This window comes from Falco biarmicus, chromosome 19 (assembly GCF_023638135.1).
Source record: "Falco biarmicus isolate bFalBia1 chromosome 19, bFalBia1.pri, whole genome shotgun sequence".
NCBI classification, from domain to species: domain Eukaryota; kingdom Metazoa; phylum Chordata; class Aves; order Falconiformes; family Falconidae; genus Falco; species Falco biarmicus.
The window spans coordinates 3,333,116-3,350,861 of NC_079306.1; the positions used below are offsets into that span (position 1 = coordinate 3,333,116).

The 17,746-nt window shown below is 58.9% G+C and overlaps 3 protein-coding genes and 1 long non-coding RNA gene across 6 annotated transcripts in view; 2 read left to right on the forward strand and 2 right to left on the reverse strand.

Annotated features, from left to right (window-relative positions):
• Positions 1–4,027, forward strand: part of SMG5 (SMG5 nonsense mediated mRNA decay factor) — a 30,627-nt gene extending 26,600 nt beyond the window's left edge. The window contains exons 17-22 of one of the 2 annotated variants that reach the window (XM_056322259.1): positions 137–196; positions 1,043–1,202; positions 1,588–1,678; positions 2,324–2,398; positions 2,716–2,854; positions 3,260–4,027. In XM_056322259.1, coding sequence (XP_056178234.1) covers positions 137–196; positions 1,043–1,202; positions 1,588–1,678; positions 2,324–2,398; positions 2,716–2,854; positions 3,260–3,343 — 609 coding nt within the window. In that variant the 3' untranslated portion in view covers positions 3,344–4,027. Of the gene's footprint in view, positions 1–119; positions 197–1,042; positions 1,203–1,587; positions 1,679–2,323; positions 2,399–2,715; positions 2,855–3,259 lie in introns of those variants that run through there. The other variant, XM_056322260.1, reaches the window with a different exon arrangement.
• Positions 4,028–4,547: 520 nt separating this feature from the next.
• LOC130141345 (uncharacterized) lies at positions 4,548–5,684 on the forward strand. The gene is made up of 2 exons (XR_008819045.1): positions 4,548–5,304; positions 5,400–5,684. It is a non-coding gene; the product is annotated as an uncharacterized LOC130141345 (long non-coding RNA).
• A 6,023-nt stretch (positions 5,685–11,707) lies between these two features.
• BGLAP (bone gamma-carboxyglutamate protein) lies at positions 11,708–12,969 on the reverse strand. Of its 2 annotated transcripts, none has more exons than XM_056322428.1 (4): positions 12,563–12,969; positions 12,292–12,336; positions 12,126–12,192; positions 11,708–11,940 (listed from the first exon to the last, which is right to left on the reverse strand). In XM_056322428.1, exons 1-4 carry the CDS (start codon positions 12,741–12,743, stop codon positions 11,811–11,813), a joined length of 423 nt encoding a protein of 140 aa, XP_056178403.1. In that variant the 5' UTR covers positions 12,744–12,969; the 3' UTR covers positions 11,708–11,810. The 2 variants fall into 2 exon arrangements, with proteins under 2 accessions (XP_056178403.1, XP_056178402.1); XM_056322427.1 differs by having other exon boundaries at positions 11,708–11,943; positions 12,563–12,835.
• A 597-nt stretch (positions 12,970–13,566) lies between these two features.
• On the reverse strand, positions 13,567–17,586 carry PMF1 (polyamine modulated factor 1). Its single transcript, XM_056322505.1, is given in 5 exon segments — positions 13,567–15,337; positions 15,340–15,446; positions 16,214–16,314; positions 16,728–16,833; positions 17,417–17,586. Coding segments are annotated over 5 exon segments (486 nt in total). The 5' UTR covers positions 17,500–17,586; the 3' UTR covers positions 13,567–15,248.
• Between the last annotated feature and the right edge of the window lie 160 nt (positions 17,587–17,746).

Sequence of the window (17,746 nt, forward strand, 5' to 3'; positions counted from 1 at the left end):
TCTTGGGTGGGAGGTGAAAGTTTTGCTCCTTAAAGCCGCTCAGGCGTCCCCTTTTCCCCCTGTTTGTGGAAGCGCGTGCTGGTGTCAGCTTGCGTCTTTCCTGCTAACTGATCTGGAAGTTTGTTTTTGTAACTAGGCTGCCGAGGAAGCTCGTCGGAACAGGCTAATGAGAGATATGGCTCAGCTTCGACTGCAGGTAGGAGCTGCTGGTTCCAGCCTGAAAACTGGCAGGGTAGTGGCTGAAATGTCTGAAACTGGGGAGGGAAGGGGGGAGCCCTGCTCCCCTCCCACACAGAGGCACGAAATCTGTTCTGCAAAGAGTCGCAGAATGGAGGGGACCCACAAGGGATCATCGAGTTCAACTCCCTGCTCCTCCCAGGCCTGCCTAAACCAAACCATATGCCAAAGACCGGTGTCCAGATGCTCCTTGAACTCTGACAGCTGTGGCGCTGAGATCACTTCCCTGCGCAGCCTGTTCCAGTGGCCCACCACCCTCTCGGCGAAGAACCTTTTCCTAATGTCCGATCTGACCTTCCCCTGAGGCAGCTTCATTCCGTTCCCCCTTGTCCTGTCACTGGTCACCAGATCAGCACCTCCTTCTCCGCTGTCCCCCGTGAGGAAGTTGTAGGCAGTGATGGGGGCACCCCTGGGTGATGGGGGCACCCCTGGGTGATGGGGGCACCCCTCAGCCTTGCTCTCCTCCAAGCTTGAACAAGCCAGGTGACCTCAGCCACTCCTCCTAAGTCTTGCCCTTGAGACCTTTCACCATTTGCTCACCCTCCTCTGGACACGTTCTGATACTTTGACGTCCTCCTTACACTGAAGTGCCCCGAGGCGCAGCGTGGAGCGGGACGGTCGCTTCCCCCCGACCCACTGGCTGCATCCAGCCCTCTGCTGCGTGTGCTGAGAGGTTGGAAGGGCCTGATGGAGCTTTGCAGGGCGAGCCTCACCGCGTTCGATTGTTTGTTTCAACGTAAATGTGAAGCGAGCGTCTCTCCCTCTGTGTGTGTGGTTTTTTTTTTTTGTTTGTTTGTTTTTGCAGCTGGAGGTTTCGCAGCTAGAGGGAAGTCTGCAGCAGCCCAAAGCGCAGTCAGCCATGTCTCCTTATCTCGTCCCGGACACCCAGGCCCTCTGCCAGCACCTGGCTGTTGTCAAGCAGCTGGCCACCAGCGGGAGGTTCATCATCATCATCCCTCGCACAGGTATGAGGACTCGGCGTCACGCAGCTGAGCCTGCCTTCCCCTCATTCCCTCCCCGCTAGGAAACGAGCCCTGCGGGCAAGGGGGTGGCTCTCTCTCCCGCTGCTTTTGTCCTTTGCTTCGGCTGGAGCAGCTGAAACACCGTTTCCACGTCTCATTTTTGGAGCCTTTTTTATGTGTGGCCCATGCTCGGAATCTAACGATAGCGTGTTGAAGAACAGCTGGAAAAAGAGCTCACCCTCCGCTTCGTCTGCCTCCTGCGGCAGCCGTGCCTCGGAGACGGTTCGGTGGGAGGAGGAATTCTTGACCCATCTGGATTCGTTTGCAAAAGTATAGCTGTTAGCCAGATGGGTTTGCTCCTTTTTTTTTTTCTTTCTTTCTCTGTTAGTGATCGATGGCTTGGACTTCCTGAAAAAAGAGAACGCAGGTGCTCGGGACAGCATCCGCTATCTGGAGGCAGAATTTAAAAAGGGAAACAGGTGAGAGGGGGAGAGCGAGATGCGGTTTGCCCTTGGGTTTGAGCTGGGTGTACTTGGGGGGTGGAAGAAGATGCCAGTGGTGGGAGCAGGCTGCGCATCCCTCGGAGCCGAGCGAGGGAGCGGGCCAAGGGAAAAGCCAGGCCTCAGGAATGCTCTTGGCGAGGGGGGAGGGGGTGAAGTAACGGATTTGGCAGCTGGTTCTCCAGATGTGCTTGTAGTTGCTGCTCGGCTTTGAAATGTTGCTGCTTCCGAGTAACAGAGGGAGTTGCATCTGTATTGGTGTAGGAAGCCGAGCAGCACCTTTTACCGATGCGCCGGGAGCGGTGGGAGCGCTGTCACTGCCCGGGTTAGCTGCAGAGGGACAAACCGCGGCGTTCCTCTGCAGACAAACTGCACCTGCACGGCCTGTGTCAGGGCTGGTGGCTTTGAAACGCTTGTGGGGCACGGAGCGGCGCTGAGTGCTGGGGGGGAGGTGACCCCAGGGATTTCCCAGGGGATTCCACGGGCAGACCTTTGGGTGCTCCTTTGCTTGCTAAAAGCCAGCGCGGCGCAAGGGTCCTGCAGCACCGGGTGGAGCTGCTGCGGAGCATTTCCAGTCTGTGTGACGGTCGCTGTCTGAGCTCGGTGACTCTCGTCTTTCCTTAGGTACATTCGGTGCCAGAAAGATGTTGGGAAGAGCTTCGAGAGGCATAAATTGAAGAGACAAGACTTAGATGCCTGGTAAGACTTTGAGCGCCTGGAGATGTCCGAGCCTTATTCCCAGCAGGCGGGTGGCTCTGGGGGGAGGTGTTAGCAGAGCAAGGTGCAGCTTGCTCCATTTGGTGCTCTGTGTGAGTGAGTAATTATCAAATTCCCTAACGAGAGCGTGAGGGCACCCATCAGTGTGTCTGGCACGGCACCCAACGCTTGGTGCTAAGAAGGGTCTCAGAAAAGCCCTCAACGGGCAGCGTGTCCTCCTGAGCGTGCACGAAAGCGTTTGCACCGACGAGGGGTCTTCCTGCTGACTTTTCCCCTCTCGCCTTGCGTCTATTTGGCAGGAATCTCTATAAAATACTGGACAGCTGCAAACAACTGACAGTGTCCCAAGGAAGCGGGGAGGACGACACCACGGGGATGGTTACCATCATCACGGGCTTTCAGCTGGAGGACCCCAGCACGTTCTCAGCGCCCATGCAGGTCAGTCGCTCTTCGGCTGAGCCGGACCTTTCTGCTTCTTAGCAAGATTAAAATCCGATTGATTGGCAGGAAATTTTTTTCTTAAAAACCCCCCACATTTTCTGCCTTAGGTAATAAGTGTCCTGGGTTTCCCAAATTCACTTTACAAGTCGTGATTCCCGTTTCTTTGAAGGCCCCTTGTTTGCTTGTGCTTTTGCGGTGCCAAGTACCCCTGGGGGAGGTGGGAGAAGTCATTCTCGTGCCAGGGCAACTTTAGACCAAAGACTTGGACGTTTTAGCTCTGGAAAACTCTGCCAGAGAATCTCCAAGTCGTGATGGGCAGCCTTCTCGACAGGGCAAGGGGAAAAAAAAAACAAAAAAACAAACCACCAAAACCCACTTTCTTTTGTCTCTGTTTGCTTGCAGTCTGCCATCCAGGCAGCCGCCAATGCCAGTGTAGAAATAAAAAATGTTCTGGAGTTCTACAAGCAGTGGAAAGAGATGGGCTGATGTTCAGAAAGGCATCGGGTTGGTGTACCTTTCTCTCCCCCTCTCGGAACGTGCAGCGTCTGAACGAAGGAAACAAAAATCCAGGCGACACTTAGACACGAAGAAGCAGCAGCAGCCAGCAGCAACAATAACAAAAATATCTACCCAGAAAATAATAATAATAATAATAATAATAAAAAAAAAAAATTAAAAAAAAAAAAAAATCCCATTTGGGCACGCACACAGACAACCCTCCACCTGTATCCTGACCAGACGGCTGTACATCTCCGACGGCGCCAAGTGCTCTGAGAAGAGAGAGGCACCTCGGCACGGCCGAGGCAGAGCTCTGCCCTTCTCCCAGTCGGCAGAGGTGGGCGAGAGACGGGCAGTCCTTCATCCCCCCCCCCATTCCTCCCGAAGCTTGTTGCTTGGTCATCTCAAATGGGCAGGCGGCCTCTGGAGCAAGTGGACTGGACTGACGTGAAACCAAACCAGCGCAGCAGAAACGGAGCCCTCCTAGCTTGGGAAAGAAGATCCAAAGAGTGTTTAGCTCTTGTTTGGCAATCTGTTGACAGGAAAGCAGATTTTTTTTTTATTATTTTTTTTTTTCTTCCTTTGAATTAATTATTTTTCAAGGGTTAGGGTTTTGGTTTTTTTTTTTTTTTTTTTCCTTTCAATCCTTAGGTTTTTTATATATAAATAATACTCAAAAAGAAAAAAAAGCGGAGTTCTTTGGGGTTCTGGATACTCTTCCAGTGTCAAGAGAGAAAAGGAAACAATTATGCTATTTAACAAGGGGGGGGAAAGCTCTTAATATAATTTTTTTTTTCTTTGAACAAGCATATTTATTTCCTTTCCCAGTCCCCCGTGGAACGGGCTCAGTGCAAAGGGCTCTTGGCCAGTCCGACGCGCCCCGGTGGGCTCGGTGCACCCCCTTGTTCTCCTTCCAAGCTGCTTCACGAGCAACGGGAGCTTGGCCGGGCTGCTTGCGAGAGGTGACAAGGATCTGGGATCTGTTCCTCCTTCCCCAGCCCTCCCGCTTCGTCCCTTCCTGCGTTAGACCCTGGAGAACAGGGGTGGAATCCCGCGGAGCTGCTGGAAGAGAGAGAAGAGCCGTGTGGGGTTGAAACAACCTCAGAAGGACCCAAATGTCTCCTCTTTTTTTTTTTTTTTTTTTTTTAAATATATTTTTATTTTTTTGTTTCTCCCCCACCCCCCCCCCACCCCCCCCCCCCCTTCTTAATCTTGCAACGAGGTGTGGAGGAGGAAGGAGGATCTCAAAGCCATTCTCTCTTCTGGCTTTTCCAACGCGCCCCTGCTGCTATGCCATGCTGTAGAGAGGGTGACGGAACTTGATCGCATCCCCCCTCCTCACATCCCTCCGGGGCAGCCAGAAGGTGACTGCCGCTACCCGGGAGGACCGAGCTCACAAAACCGTTCAGCGCTTTTTGCATCCCCGCCCCAAAAAAAAAAAGGAAAAAAAAAAAAAGAGAAGGGATGATGCTACCTGGACAGCTACTGGAAAAGCTTCATTCCCCGTGTGACCTGTGAGGGACCTTTCAAACCTCGATCCCGACGGCACCCCGATCCCGACGGCACCTCCCAACCCATGGCTGCCCCCCCTGTCCCACGCTGATGTTTGGAATTGAAGCATCGGGTCGCTCCGGGACGGCAGAGCGATGGGAGATGGGCTGAACGGCCTCTTCCCAGTTCATCTGTGTCAACGGACTCCAGCTGTCTCCATCCACATGGACTAACAGCAGCTATGCAAGTAAAAAACCAAAAAAACAAAAAAAAAAAAACCCCAAAAAACCAAACCCCACTGCTAGTCTTCTACATTTAAGGTGGTTTTTTTTCACATGGGCCAGCCAGAAGCTGCTACAAAAGGGTCGTAAATACGGCGAGACAAGTAACGTACGATCTGTGCAGACTTCCTAGCGCGGTGCATTGTACTGGAGTGGCAGGACGTTCCTTGTTTGCAGGTAAAAACTACAAAAACCACCAAAAAAAACCCGAAGAAAAGCCCAGCACAAGTCGCGGAGGATTCATTTCTATCCCGCTTTCGGTTCCTTTGCAGCACGCAGCCTGGTAGCGCAGCGGAACGGCCGAGCTCCCAGTTCCAGCCGGAGCGGGAGGAGAGGGATAGCGGCAGCTTTTCCCGACAGCCTTTTTCCTTTTTTGCAGCTTCTCCCAAAACTTGTGGTGCTTTTCTAGGCTAAGCCAAGGGAACGACGCAAGCGGAGCAGCAGGGCAAAGACTCGGACTCGTAGCTGAGGGGGGTCTCGGAGACCTTGGGTGGGCTGCGGGGCTTGTCAGTCGCTCTTTCCTCCAGTGTTTTTAGCGGAAGCCATTTGTTTGTCGAGCTCGTTATTTTTGCTGGATGGGGTGCGAGAAGAAAACAGAAAGAAAAAAAAAAAAAAAAAGAGAGAATCACCTTGTGGGACTTGGCCAGAAGGATGTGGTGAAGTGGAGAGCAGCCCCCTCCCCTTCTGCCCCTGGCTGGGGGGGTGCTGCCCGCTTACGGCGCAGCTCACCCCCTGTTTGGTGGAAGCCTGGCTCGGTGGGATGGGAGACAGCTGGTGGATTGTGCTTTTTTTTTTTTTTTTTTTTTTTTTTTAATTTTTATTTTTAATTTTTATTTTCCCCCTTCTGCTGCTTAAGAAAAGCATCCCCCTCCCTCCTGCAAAGCACAGGGGAAGGGGCTGCAGCCTGCTGGAGGGCTGCCCCACACCCCCCCCCCACAAAGCCTGGCTGTGTTTGCGGTCCCGGGAGGCGTCGGCGTCGTTCCCTTGGTGCTTTCGGGGTGGTTAAAGGGAATCGCAGCGCTTGGCTGAAATCAAAAAAGCGAGGAGCTGGAGGAGGAATTCCTCAGCTTTGCTCTGGGCCACTGTCTTCCCTTGCTGGATCTCGAGGGGAGGGAAAAAAAAAAAAAAAAAAAAGCACGGTGTAAATAACGGCTCACGCGTGGCTCGGTCCGTACAGCTCCGCGGGCTCAGCGCCGGGTGCTGCGGGCTCAGCATCAGTGCTGTCGCCGTCCGGGGAGGGGGCACAGGGACACGGAGGGTGGGCTACTGCGTCAGACCGATGGCTTGTTGGGGCTGGAGACAGAAGGCAGTTTAGGAACGAAAGTAAAATGAACTTGCCCTTTCTGTACCCAGACGGTGCTGAGCTGCAGCGAGCCCACTTGGGGTCGCAGGGTGAAATCAGGGGGGTGCTTCCTAAAAAGCAGCGACGCTGTTGCCTTATTTCCCTCGTAACCATCCCATAGTAACAGCCTTGGGCTCCTGAGGGGTGGTTTGAACGTTGCCCTGAGGTTTGGCACACCTGGAGAGGAGGAAGAGGCCTTGGCCCTTCAACCGAGGGTCTCGGCTGCCCGGTGGCATCTTCCAGGACTGTTGCACCTCTGAGCCAGGTGGGACAGTTGCTGTCCCTCCTGGGCTGGAGGGATTGTAACCTCTTAAAAAAAAAAAAAAAAAAAAAAAAAAATCCCTGGCAGATCCCTGTGCCATCCTGCTTCCTCTCCACAACACGCAACTGTAGCTGAGGACCTGATTTTTATTTTTATTTTATTTTTAATTTTATTTTTTGGATGCACATCCCCAATCAGACATCCGTGAAGCTGAAAAAGTGGGAGACTTCACAGCTTCCCCCCCCCTCCCCCGCCCTCCCCAGAGTGGCCTCAGGGCAGGCGGCGACTTGACGTCTTTAAGGTTGGGGGGAAGGAAAATGCTTCTTGGCCCCAGTCTCGGCGCTTGCCAGGAGTTGGAGTCTCCTCCCTGGGTATAAATTGAGACGGAACCGCGATGTCCAAAGGCTGGTGCCCGTTTGCCCCACAGGGAACTCGGTGCGTCGCTTCCCCGTCCCACCCGAGCAGATTTCCCGGCCAGACGGGGTTTCCCTGGCTCGTCGCGTCGGTTGGGGATGCTGAGCAGCCCTCGGGGGCTACGGACAGCTTGGAGGGCCGTGGGGAGGCTCCGTGGGTCCTGGCCCGCCGCTCTGCCCGTGGCTCCCGGGGCTGGAGGTTCCCCAGAGCTCACCCCGCTGCTCGCTCCGGTGCCATTCCCGTACCGGCTCCCAGCACGGCCCGCTGCGCGGGAAGGAGAGCAAGGAGCAAAGCGAGCCCGTGGGCCAGAAGCGTTGCGGGGAACGGGGGTCGCGTGGTCCTTGGGGTCCTGTGGTCCTTGGGGCTTCGTGTGGTCCTTGGGGCTTCGTGTGGTCCTTGGGGGTCGCGTGGTCCTTGGGCTTCGTGTGGTCCTTGGGGGTCGCGTGGTCCTTGGGGCTTCGCGTGGTCCTTGGGCTTTGTGTGGTCCTTGGGGTCCGCGCGGTCCTTGGGGTTGATTTTTTTCTTTCGGTTGCTGCCCCGTTGCGCTCTCGGGGGGCGGTGGGGTGGGCTCCGTGGTTGAGGCTCGCTGGGGTCCCGCGGGGGCTGGGGGCTGTCCCCTGCCGGGGCTGGTGGGCACGGGCACCCCGGGCTTGGTGGCCTCGGTGGTTTCTCGGGCTGTGCCAAGCGATTTCCTTCTGTTCCCATCCCTGCTCGGCTCGCTGCCGCCTGCAACGCCTTGGATTTCCGCATGCATCTGGGGTTTCTTTTTATTTTTATTTCCTTGACGTCCAGCGGAGCTAGCCAGTCTGGCCAGGGCAGAAAATAGGATTTTTTTTTTTTTTTTGGGGGGGGGGGATGGGGAAACAGGGCGGCTACGAGAAGGGCAGGAGGGTTGGCACAGGACCCCGGTGTCGCCAGCCCTGCCTCTGTCTGCTGGCAGGGAGAGGACGGTCGCTTGGGTCGAGGCGAGGGACAATCATCTCTCCCTCCGTCCTCCTGTTGGAGCACAAAAAAAAAATATTTAAAAAAAAAATAGCCCAGCCTGGGGACTTTTTGGGGATTTTGGGATTTTGTGCTTGGATAGCTCTGGCTGGGGGGGCCGGGGGGGGCGGCTCTTGGAGCCCAGCTGGGGTGAGGAGGAGCTCGGGGGGGCTCTCACGGCATGTGTCTTGACTGTGATCTGAACACATTGATTAGCTTAATAAAATACGAGATGTTTTTATCTCTCGGGTTCGTGGTGATTCCCAGCCCAGCCCGCGTTTCTCTTACGCAGGCTCCGCAGACGGGCGCTTGGGCTTGACGATCCGAAAGGTCTTTGCCAGCCTCAGTTATTCTGTGATTTTTTTGACAGTCTGCTCCCAAATGTGCACTTTGACTAAATTTTGCTTTTCAGAAAAAAAAAAAAAAAACCAACCCGAAAAAAAACCAAAACCAAACCCCAAAACTTTGCCATTCCCAATCGCTTTGGCTGTTGACGGGAGTGGAGGAAGGCATAACCTTGGTTCGGTTTTGATTTGATAAGGTGGGTCCGTATCCCGGTAACGGGAATAACGTTTCCTTGGTTCCTTTCCCCTCTGCTGGCTGCCTTCGCGCCTCGGGATGAGTTCAAGTTCATCCCCTCGCCGGGACTCCTGGCGTCGCTGCCCGCAGGAGCATCCCCAACCCCAGCATCAGCCCGAATAACGCGGGCGGTTTCTCGGGGAAAATCATCGAAGGGGGAAATCGGGAAGCAGACGTTATGAGAGATGTGTTAATTTGAAATGGTGACCCAGGGTGCCTTTCAGAGGCTTGGTTCGGGGTCAGGGCGCTGCGGGGGGGTCCACGCCGGGCACTGGTGATGAGAAAAAGGGGGGGGCGGGGGGGTGGGGAGTCTTCCATCCCCATCAACGCTCCTTGATTTGCTTTGCTGGTGGAAAGCACGGAGCCAGCACCGATGGGATTGACTCTTCCCCCAGTTCTTCGGAGGCTGCCGGCACTGGGAAGGTCTCATCCTGCTAGACCCCCGCCCCCACCCCTGGAGAGCGGGCTTTGCTGGTGGCGTCCCTGGAAAAAGGTGGGGAAAAGGCAAATCCGGCTTTCGGTCCGAGTGGGAGAAACAAGCCGTGGGGCGACTTCTTCCCGTGGGGCGAGACGTGCCCAGCGTCCCAACGCAGCCGTGGCACAAAGGGACCTGTCCCTGCCGCCTCTGTCCCTCAGAGGGGCTGGCAGCGCCTCTGCCCGCTCCAGGGGGCTGTGCCAAACCTTCCCGGCCGTGGCGGGGGGCTGGGGGGGCGTCCTGCCTGCCCCCCCCCCCCCTCAAACTCCCCGTCTTGCTGCCCCTCGGTGCGGGGGTTGCTCCCACAAAATGGAAATAGGATAAAACCGTGGAACTGACGGGGAGCTGGGGCTCCTGGTCCTGCTGCTTGGGGGGCTGCCCCAGGAGCCCCCTCCCTCCAGCCCCACTCAGCGACCATTCCCCCTCCGCTTCCCACTTCTCCCCGCTTGGAGATGGGATTTCCCTGCCCCCACGCTGGCTCTGATGTGCCTCACGCAGGTTTTTTTGGAGGGGCTTTGTGGCACCAGGGCCCTCCCTAGATCCAGCAGATCCCTTGGTGGGCAGGTGGTGAGACCCCAGACCCCCCCCCCCAGCCTTCGGGCACCGCCGGGCGGAGAAACGCGGCTTCCCATAGCCCCGCACCCGCTCGATCCTGGGATTCTGGGATCCCCACGCTGTGCCCAGCACCCACGGGGGTAAATAAATCCCCAAAGATGGGGGATTCGGGAGCATCGATCCTGCTCCCGGCCCGACCCTCCACCTCCTGAGTGGTGGCTGCATCCAGCTGCGGTTTGTGGGCATCATCTCCACTGGCGTGGGCATCGTCTCCACTGGTGTGGGCATCATCTCCACTGGCGTGGGCATCATCTCCACTGGCGTGGGCATCGTCTCCACTGGTGTGGGCATCGTCTCCACTGGTGTCGGCATCGTCTCCACTGGCGTGGGCATCGTCTCCACTGGCGTGGGCATCATCTCCACTGGTGTGTGAGCATCATCTCCACTGGTGTGGGCATCGTCTCCACTGGTGTGGGCATCGTCTCCACTGGCATTTGCTCCTGTGGACCGAACCGCGGCCACCTCCAGCCTCCGGGTGCCCGTGGGGTGCTCCCAGGTCAGTTGGGGATATTTTTTCCCAAATTTTTTTTGCTTTTCCCCCACATCTCCCAGGTCTCATTTTGCAGGGACCCTGCGGGGGAGCCAGGTGGGTGTTTGCTGGGGGTCCCCGCCATGGACGTGGCGCTTAGCTCTGCCCCCCCCCCCCCCCCAGCTCTCCCAGCTGAAGGGCTCGTGGCATTTAAAGTTGGGTGCCCAGAGCCACTTTCTGGTAGCCTCACACAAGGGCCCCTCCGTGCACAGTGAGGGGTCTTGCATCCAGGGGGGGGGATTTGGGGGGAGCTTCTGGGGAGGGACCCCCTGGCCACCTTCCACCGCCATGGGCCAGGAATGCGGCCAGGAGAAGGGCAGCGAGCGGCAGCGGTGGGTCCGAGCCCCCCCAGCCCTTGGTGGCGGGGAGGGGGCTCCATGGGTGGCTGGAAGAGGGGGCACCCGGCAGCACCCACCACCCCACCGGTGCCCCTCACCAGCTCTCCCGCTCCGCGCGGGGGTGGGGGGTGTCTCCAGCCACTTTTGGGTGGTTTTCCTTTTTTCTGTCCTTTTTCCTCTTCCCCCCCTTCTAAACTACTGAGTGAGATTTGGGCTGGGGGCAGGGTGGGGGACGCTCAGGACCCCCTTTGTGTTGCCGGGCTGCTTTCCACGTGCCGTGCCTCATTTCCCCACTGGGGAAACCCTTCCCCAACTGCAAGTTCAATGCCCTGCTTCTGCGTAACGCAACCTCTGCGGCTGGGCTACTTCTGCCGCTGCGGAGCCCTCGGCCTCTACGGGCTGGGTGAGCCCCTGGGGGGGGGAGGGGGGGTGATGGCAGGGCCAGGGAGCCGCTGGCCCCACGCTGCGTTCTCCTGCAGGCTCTGCCTTGGCCTATGGCGCCTACGTGATGCCGACCCCTGGCTCAGCGCCGTTTTGCACCGTTACTTTGTCCCCGCGGCTGCTTTTAAGTCCTTTGTCTGCACCGGCCTCTCCTGCTACCCCGGTACGTTTGGGGTGGAAGCACCAGCACCACAGCTGGATGGGAACTGGGGCTGGCGGGTTCCTCCTCCTCCTCAGCTTTGGGGTCCTGCAGAGTGTCTCTGGAGGGGTCCCAGGGTCTGGCCCAAAGCCAAGGTGCCTGTTGGGTCCTCGCCATGGGGGCTGACGGGGGCACACGTCCACATTGTGTCCTGTCCCCCCCCCTGCCCTGTTCCCCCTTCGCAGCTTCCCTGAGCTGGAGCATCCCCGGCTGCGCAAGGTGCTGCGGACGGCGGCGTTCGTGTACCCCTTCCTCTGCGACAACATCCCGCTCTTCTGCCGGGTGAGCTGGGGGGTCCCGGGGGGAGGGGTGCAGCCTCGTGGGGGTCCTACCGCTGCGGCCTCCCACCCATCCCACCCCCTCGGCTGAGGAAGGAGCCGGTGACAGGTGACACCGTTTGTGCGTTTATTTCTTTGCACGGTTAACGGGAAGGGATGCCAAGGGGGGGGGTGTGGCTGCGGGGGGAGGTGGGGGCGCTCAGCTCTGGCACCGGGGGGGCGGCGGGGGGCTAGACGGGGCCGTAGAAGCGCTGGTACGCAGCCTGGAAGCCGATGTGGTCCGCCAGCTCGTCGCAGTCAGGGTTGAACTCGCACACCTCGCGCTTGGCCTCCAGCGGGTCCCGCACGACGCCATAGACGCTGCTGGTGAACAGATGGGGGATGCCGGAGGGTCCCCAGCCCCACGGAGGGGCTGGAAGCTCCTGGGGAAGGGTCCCTGCCCCAAACCAGGATTGTACCGTGTGGGCTGGCTGGGGACCGTGTGGCTCCCTCGGTGTCACCCGGGGAGGGACACAGTCCCCAGCATGCCGGGGGTCAAGCGCTACCTGTCATAGACGTAATTCCGCTTGTGTCTGCGCACCACCGCGGCGCTGGCGCGTTTGGAGATGAAGGCTGCGGGGACAGAGCAGAGGGTCGGGGGTGGGCGTGGGCTGGGACCCCCCCATCCCGGTCCCCAGGGCAGCAGGGACAAATCCGGCCGCAGACACTCACCTTCGGAGCTGGGCGAGTCATCGGCGCTGATGGAGCGCTCAGCAGCTGCGGGATGATGGGGGGGGGGGGCGGGCGGGGGGCTCAGCAAGGCCCTGCACCCCCTCCCCGCTCCTCCTCTGGGGGTCTCATCCCACCCAAGCCCCCCAACCCAGCAGAGAGAGCCCTGTCCCCCTCGCCCCTCCCCCCCCCAAGGCTCAGCAATTCTCTCCCCACCCCCCACCCCAAGCCCCCAGCCCCCAGCCCCCCCACTTTGGTCCCCCCCCCCCCCCACCTCTGCGGCAGAGGCCGAGGGCGAGGAGAGCCAGGAGGCTCAGCAGGACGAGGGGCTTCATGCTGCCTCCCTGCACGGGCGCTGGGCTGGGTGCAGCCCCCCGAGCCCCGAGCGGCTTTATAGGGTGCTGCGCCCGCCCGGGAGGGGCCCCGCGGCCCCGCCACGGATATTTCCAGCACATCCGCCGGGCCGGGAGCCGCCAGCGCAGGCAGCAATTGTGGTTTGGGATGAACTTGGTTCCCCCCAGCCACCAGGGGAGGGAAACGCCACCCCAGACTGGTGGGGGTTTATGGGTGGTGGGGCCTGGCAGCACCCAGTCCCCCCCAGTCCCAAACTGGGATGGGAGATGGGGTGCTGATGGGACTCCTGGCTGGACTCCCCAGTCACCCACTGGTCTGTCCCAGTTCCTGCTGCTGGATCCCAGCAGGGGTGGTGCCCTGCTGGTAGAACCCCGCGGGGGTTTTCCTCTCCACGCAGGGCCGGGGGGAGCCTGTTGGCCGGGGGGGGGTGGGACACACCAGCATGTGCCCCTTCCACCACCGCTGCTCCTGGTGGGAAACGCCGTGGGAGAGCTGCGGCCCCGGGCTGTGCCTCCCAAAACCCCCAACGATGGTCCCAAAACCCCCAGCGGGGGGGTCCCAAAACCCCCAGCGGGGGCTGGCAGCTGCGGCAAAGGGGAGCGGAGCAGGTGAAGCAGAACCTCCTGCTCATCCCACCCTTTCTCTCCCCAGGACCCCCGCAGGGCTCAGGGCGCTCCCCCTCCTCCAGAGTTTGCTCCTCCGAGCGGGTGGGAGCTCCCGGGGCCGCCTGGGGCGACATTCCTCTTTGGGCTCCTGACCGCTTTCCAGACTTTGGAGATCCTATAAATCCCAGCCCTGTCTTGAAAAGCGGAACCGGAGGCTTTGCGGGGGGAGGAGGAGAGAAATGCTGAAGCCAGAACCTTTGTCAAACAAACCCACGAACTACAGAGTACGCGGGCCAAGCGCAGGCAGCGGGAGCCAAGAGCGGGGGAACAACAGCTCCGATTTATTTAGATTATAATGCAGCGAGGGAAGGCTTGTTTACGACAGAAGGAAAATATGCCTAAGTCAGTCAATCACAGGCTCTGGCTGCCTCTAATCAAAAACAGAGGCTGGTGCTGGGTGGAAATTGCCACCGTTGTTCCCAGATTTTGGACGGCCCCAGCACAGGGGGCACAGCCTCTTCCTCGGGATGGCGTGTACTGGCAGGCAAGGAGGGCGGCAGGTGACCTCGGCAGATCTGGTTTCTGGTGGAAACACCCGCACTCGGGCCCTGGCAGGCTGGGGAAGGCTCCCACTATCTGCCCAGCCCAGAGGAACGATCTCTTCTTCGTTTTGAAGCCGTGCGTCGCTTGCAGGGCTCCACCAGGGCCCTGCCAGGCCGGCCCCAGCCAGCCCCTCTTCCCTGGCGGGCAAAATTCCATAAAGAACAACTCCACCCAGGTAAAATCAAACCCAGTTTGGTTCCAGGAGTCAATACAGAGCTTTCACGGGGAAAACATGAAACCCCTGTGCCAGGAGCCCACAGAGCTGAGGCAGGGCCATTCCACCCTGCGGACGGCACACCCGCGGATCCTTCGCAGTGCAGTCCTCAGCGAAGCGCCCTCGGCGTGGAACTGCTGGGGGTGGAAAACAACTAAGGGAAAAAAAAAAAAAAAAGAATAAAGGCAACGAGGCACTTGGCGTGATAAAGCAGCTGCCGACTCGTTTGTTCTGATGGGTCACAATTGTTTAAAGATATGGAACAAAACTGACCAAAAAAAAAAAAAAAATTGTTTAAAGACACTGAACAAAAACGCAGCTCAGGAGTCGGATGCAGCAAATGCCACGGGAGCACTCGGTGGGCTACGGCTGCGGGGCTCCTCGCTCCAGCCAGGCACCCATTTTTCTCTAATGCTCGTCTGAAATAGCATCACGGCCACAAAACTGGCTTCAGGAAGCCAGGATCACACCTCAGGCAGCAGGTGAGCGTGCAGGCTGTCAGATCTGGGGGGTTCTGTCCCTGTCGAGCTGAGCAGGGAATAGGAAGTTGAAATCTATTTCCATTTTTATTTCTTCACAAACTTGGATCAAATTGCGCAAGTCCAGCAGCTTTCCAGTCCACAAGTGTCTGCTGGCTCGGGGAGACAACCAGGAGTTTGTGTGGTTTGTATACGCCACGCACAGTCCCGCTTCCCAGCTTCGTCAGCGCTGCGGAGAGGATCCTCTGCGAAACGTGGAGAGTCTCCCGGCTCCTCACTGGGGCTCCTTGAACGTCATGACGAGTTCTCGTTGCTCTTTACTAATTGCCTGGAAGGCAAACAGCCACCACTGAGCTCAGCAAAAGTGTCTTCTCCACAGATGCCAGCGCTGAGGACACGAAGCAGGCCGATAGCAGAGTGCCATATACACCGCCGCCCCCCGCACGTACGGAATACAACCCGCTAATCTCACGCGCTCACCCACCGAAATATCCCCCCAGCACACAGGGAAAAACATCTGAGACCTCCAGTGAGAATGCCCGGGCCTCCCAGGGCAGTTTCAGCAACACTCGGCTCCCGGTGAGGCCCTCGATAAGCGGAGAGCTTAAATATAGCGCAGCCCTTGGGCAGCCGAGCCCCAGAACCGCGCTTCTTTCAGGCTGATGCTGCACAGAGAAGGGGGTTTAATTTGTTTCTTTGTTATTTTTACCTGCAGGCATGTTTGCGAGCTTGTATCAGCTGCTGCAGCTCTGCAATCCTATCCCTCCCCGCAAGCACAGATTCTGCCACCTTCTGTTCTCTTCCTCCTTCGCCTTTAGGACTTTCTGCAAGTACAACCTGTGCTTAAGGAGGTACGGCACCACAACGCTGCAAATGTCCTCTTCCGGGATCCCGCTGGGACGCCTGGGAACAAACCGGGACGTGAAGCAACCAGAGAGCAAGAGCCTCGCGCAGGAATTAGTCTCATGCAGCTTAAATAGAAGCCGAGTTGCTGCCACAACGTATCGGCTGGCCGACCGCAGCGATTTACATTCCCACTTTGAGGACAGCTACAACGCGTGCGTCTAATGGGCACCCCGCTGCAGAGCCACACGGGATGGGACGGAACGGGACGAGTCCTTCCCAAAACTCTGCCCTTAGCTGAGGCCTGGAGGCAGCAGGATGTCATTAACCTCCCCAAACCCAGCAACAAGAAATCACAATGATGCTTTTGATTAAAAGACCCAGGCTGCCTTTAGGGCGAAGAAAAGGCAGCGCATACGACCCCCAGCACCTGCTGAGTCCAAGCAGGGCACCCCAACAGGATGCACTGACGTCAGCTGTGCTTTCCGAACAGCAGCTGTGCCTAAACCACTCCATCAGCCTTCTGAATTATTCAGAACTGAGCTTCCCGCCCCCCTCCAGCCTCAGCACCACTAACATCCTCCTTGCGCTGAGGAAGCATAGATACGTGACCTAGGGAAGCACAGAGAAAACTTATTTTTGGATGTTTTAGGCTCAATGACATCGCTGTTAAGATACCTGAGGTTTAAAGAATTCCCTTGCAGCACAAGGCCTACGGGACACGTCACCGCGACCCAAACATCACACAGGAACTGACTTTCGAAGGAAACACGCCTCCACACACACACGCACGCTCCCCTGACTGCCTTCTGCAAGACTATCCATACCATGCAGGCTCTTCCTTGTTCTTTGCCTCCTCCACGATCTTATCCAGGGAATTAAAGAGCGCGTCGAGATTCCCTTCGTTCTTTACCTCCTGGATCTCCTCCTGCGAAGGAAGGACAGCACAGGGATTCAGCAGGACCCAAACTGAACTGACAGGGGCATCGCTCTTGTGAGCCCTTCGCTTTCCCCTGGATGAAGGCGACATCCTAGGAATCACCAGGTGTCGGAGTCAGCATCCCTGAAAGCATTTAGAAGATGTGTAACGTGGCGGGTGGAGTCAGCAGCGTGAGGTTAACAGTTGGACTCGATGATTTTAAGGGTTTTTTCCAATCTAAACGATTCTGTAATTCTACAGCATTATCCGGGGAAGACAAAGAGGTCTGGAAGAGCCTCTAGGGAGCAGTCTTCGCTGCCTGGTTCTGCCATTGGGAAATGTAGCTGCTACCCTTCCAGGGCTGCTGCAGCAAGGGCCCGCAGCCCCTCCGAAGGCAGGCCCCTCCCCCCCTTCCCCCTCACCTTGACAGAGGCCTGCAGCTGGGCGATGAACTGATCGTAGATGCTCTGGGTCACCTGGGGCTGCAGCTGGTAGAAGCAGCGGTAGCACTTGGCAAACCTCTGGTAGCTGCAAAAAGCGGTGGGAGGGGGCACGGCGTCACAGCCAGGCCCCTCCGCCCCCCCATGCCTCAGGCCTAGGCCCCCTGCCCTCAGCTCCCCCATGCCTCAGGCCTAGGCCCCCTGCCCCTCAGCTCCCCCATGCCTCAGGCCTAGGCCCCCTGCCCCTCAGCTGCCCCCTCCCGGCGGCCCCCAGTCCCTCAGGTCCCCTCCAGACCCCGTGCCTCAAGCCTAGGTCGCTCCACGGCCCCCGGCGGCCCGTCTGCCCCTCAGCCCCCCGCCTGGGGCCTAGGCCCCCCGCCCCTCAGCCCCCCCTCCTCGGGCCTAGGCCTCCCGCCCCTCAGCCCCCCTGCCCCTCAGCTCCCCCCGCCTCAGGCCTAGCCCCCCGCCCCTCAGCCCCCCTGCCCCTCAGCTCCCCCCGCCTCAGGCCTAGGCCCCCCGCCCCTCAGCCCCCCTGCCCCTCAGCTCCCCCCCGCCTCAGGCCTAGGCCCCCCCGCCCCTCAGCCCCCCTCTTCAGGCCTAGGCCCCCGCCCCTCAGGCTCCCTGCCCGTTCAGGCCCCACGTGCCCCTCAGGCCCCCTGCCCGCGCCGCACCTCCCGGCCGCCACCAGCTTCTCCAGGAGTGTCCACCACGGCTCCGAACACCTGAGCCCGGCCCGGCTGTTCGGGGCCGCCATCAGGGTCCCCCGCCGCCCGCCTCCTCCTCCTCAGCGCCGCTGCGCGCCGCCGCCATCTCCAACCGCTCGCCCAGCCCCGCCGCCGCCTCCTCCCATTGGCCGCCGCCCCCGCGCCGCGCCGCTCCCATTGGTGGTGGCGCGGGGAACCCGCCCCCGCGCAGTGCACATGCGGGGAAGGGCGCCGCCTTCAGGCCAGAGGCGGCGCTGCTGCCCCACGCTCCAAAAAAAAACCCAACCCCAAAAAGCG

Bases quoted from the DNA above. Each gene is read 5' to 3' on its own strand.
- BGLAP (XM_056322427.1), bottom strand. From the start codon at position 12,743: ATGTGCTGGAAATATCCGTGGCGGGGCCGCGGGGCCCCTCCCGGGCGG. The intron at 12,193-12,291 runs GTGAGTGTCTGC...CTGTCCCCGCAG, and splicing joins TGACTCGCCCAGCTCCGAAG to CCTTCATCTCCAAACGCGCC. The intron at 11,944-12,125 runs GTAGCGCTTGAC...TCTGTTCACCAG, and splicing joins CGGAATTACGTCTATGACAG to CAGCGTCTATGGCGTCGTGC.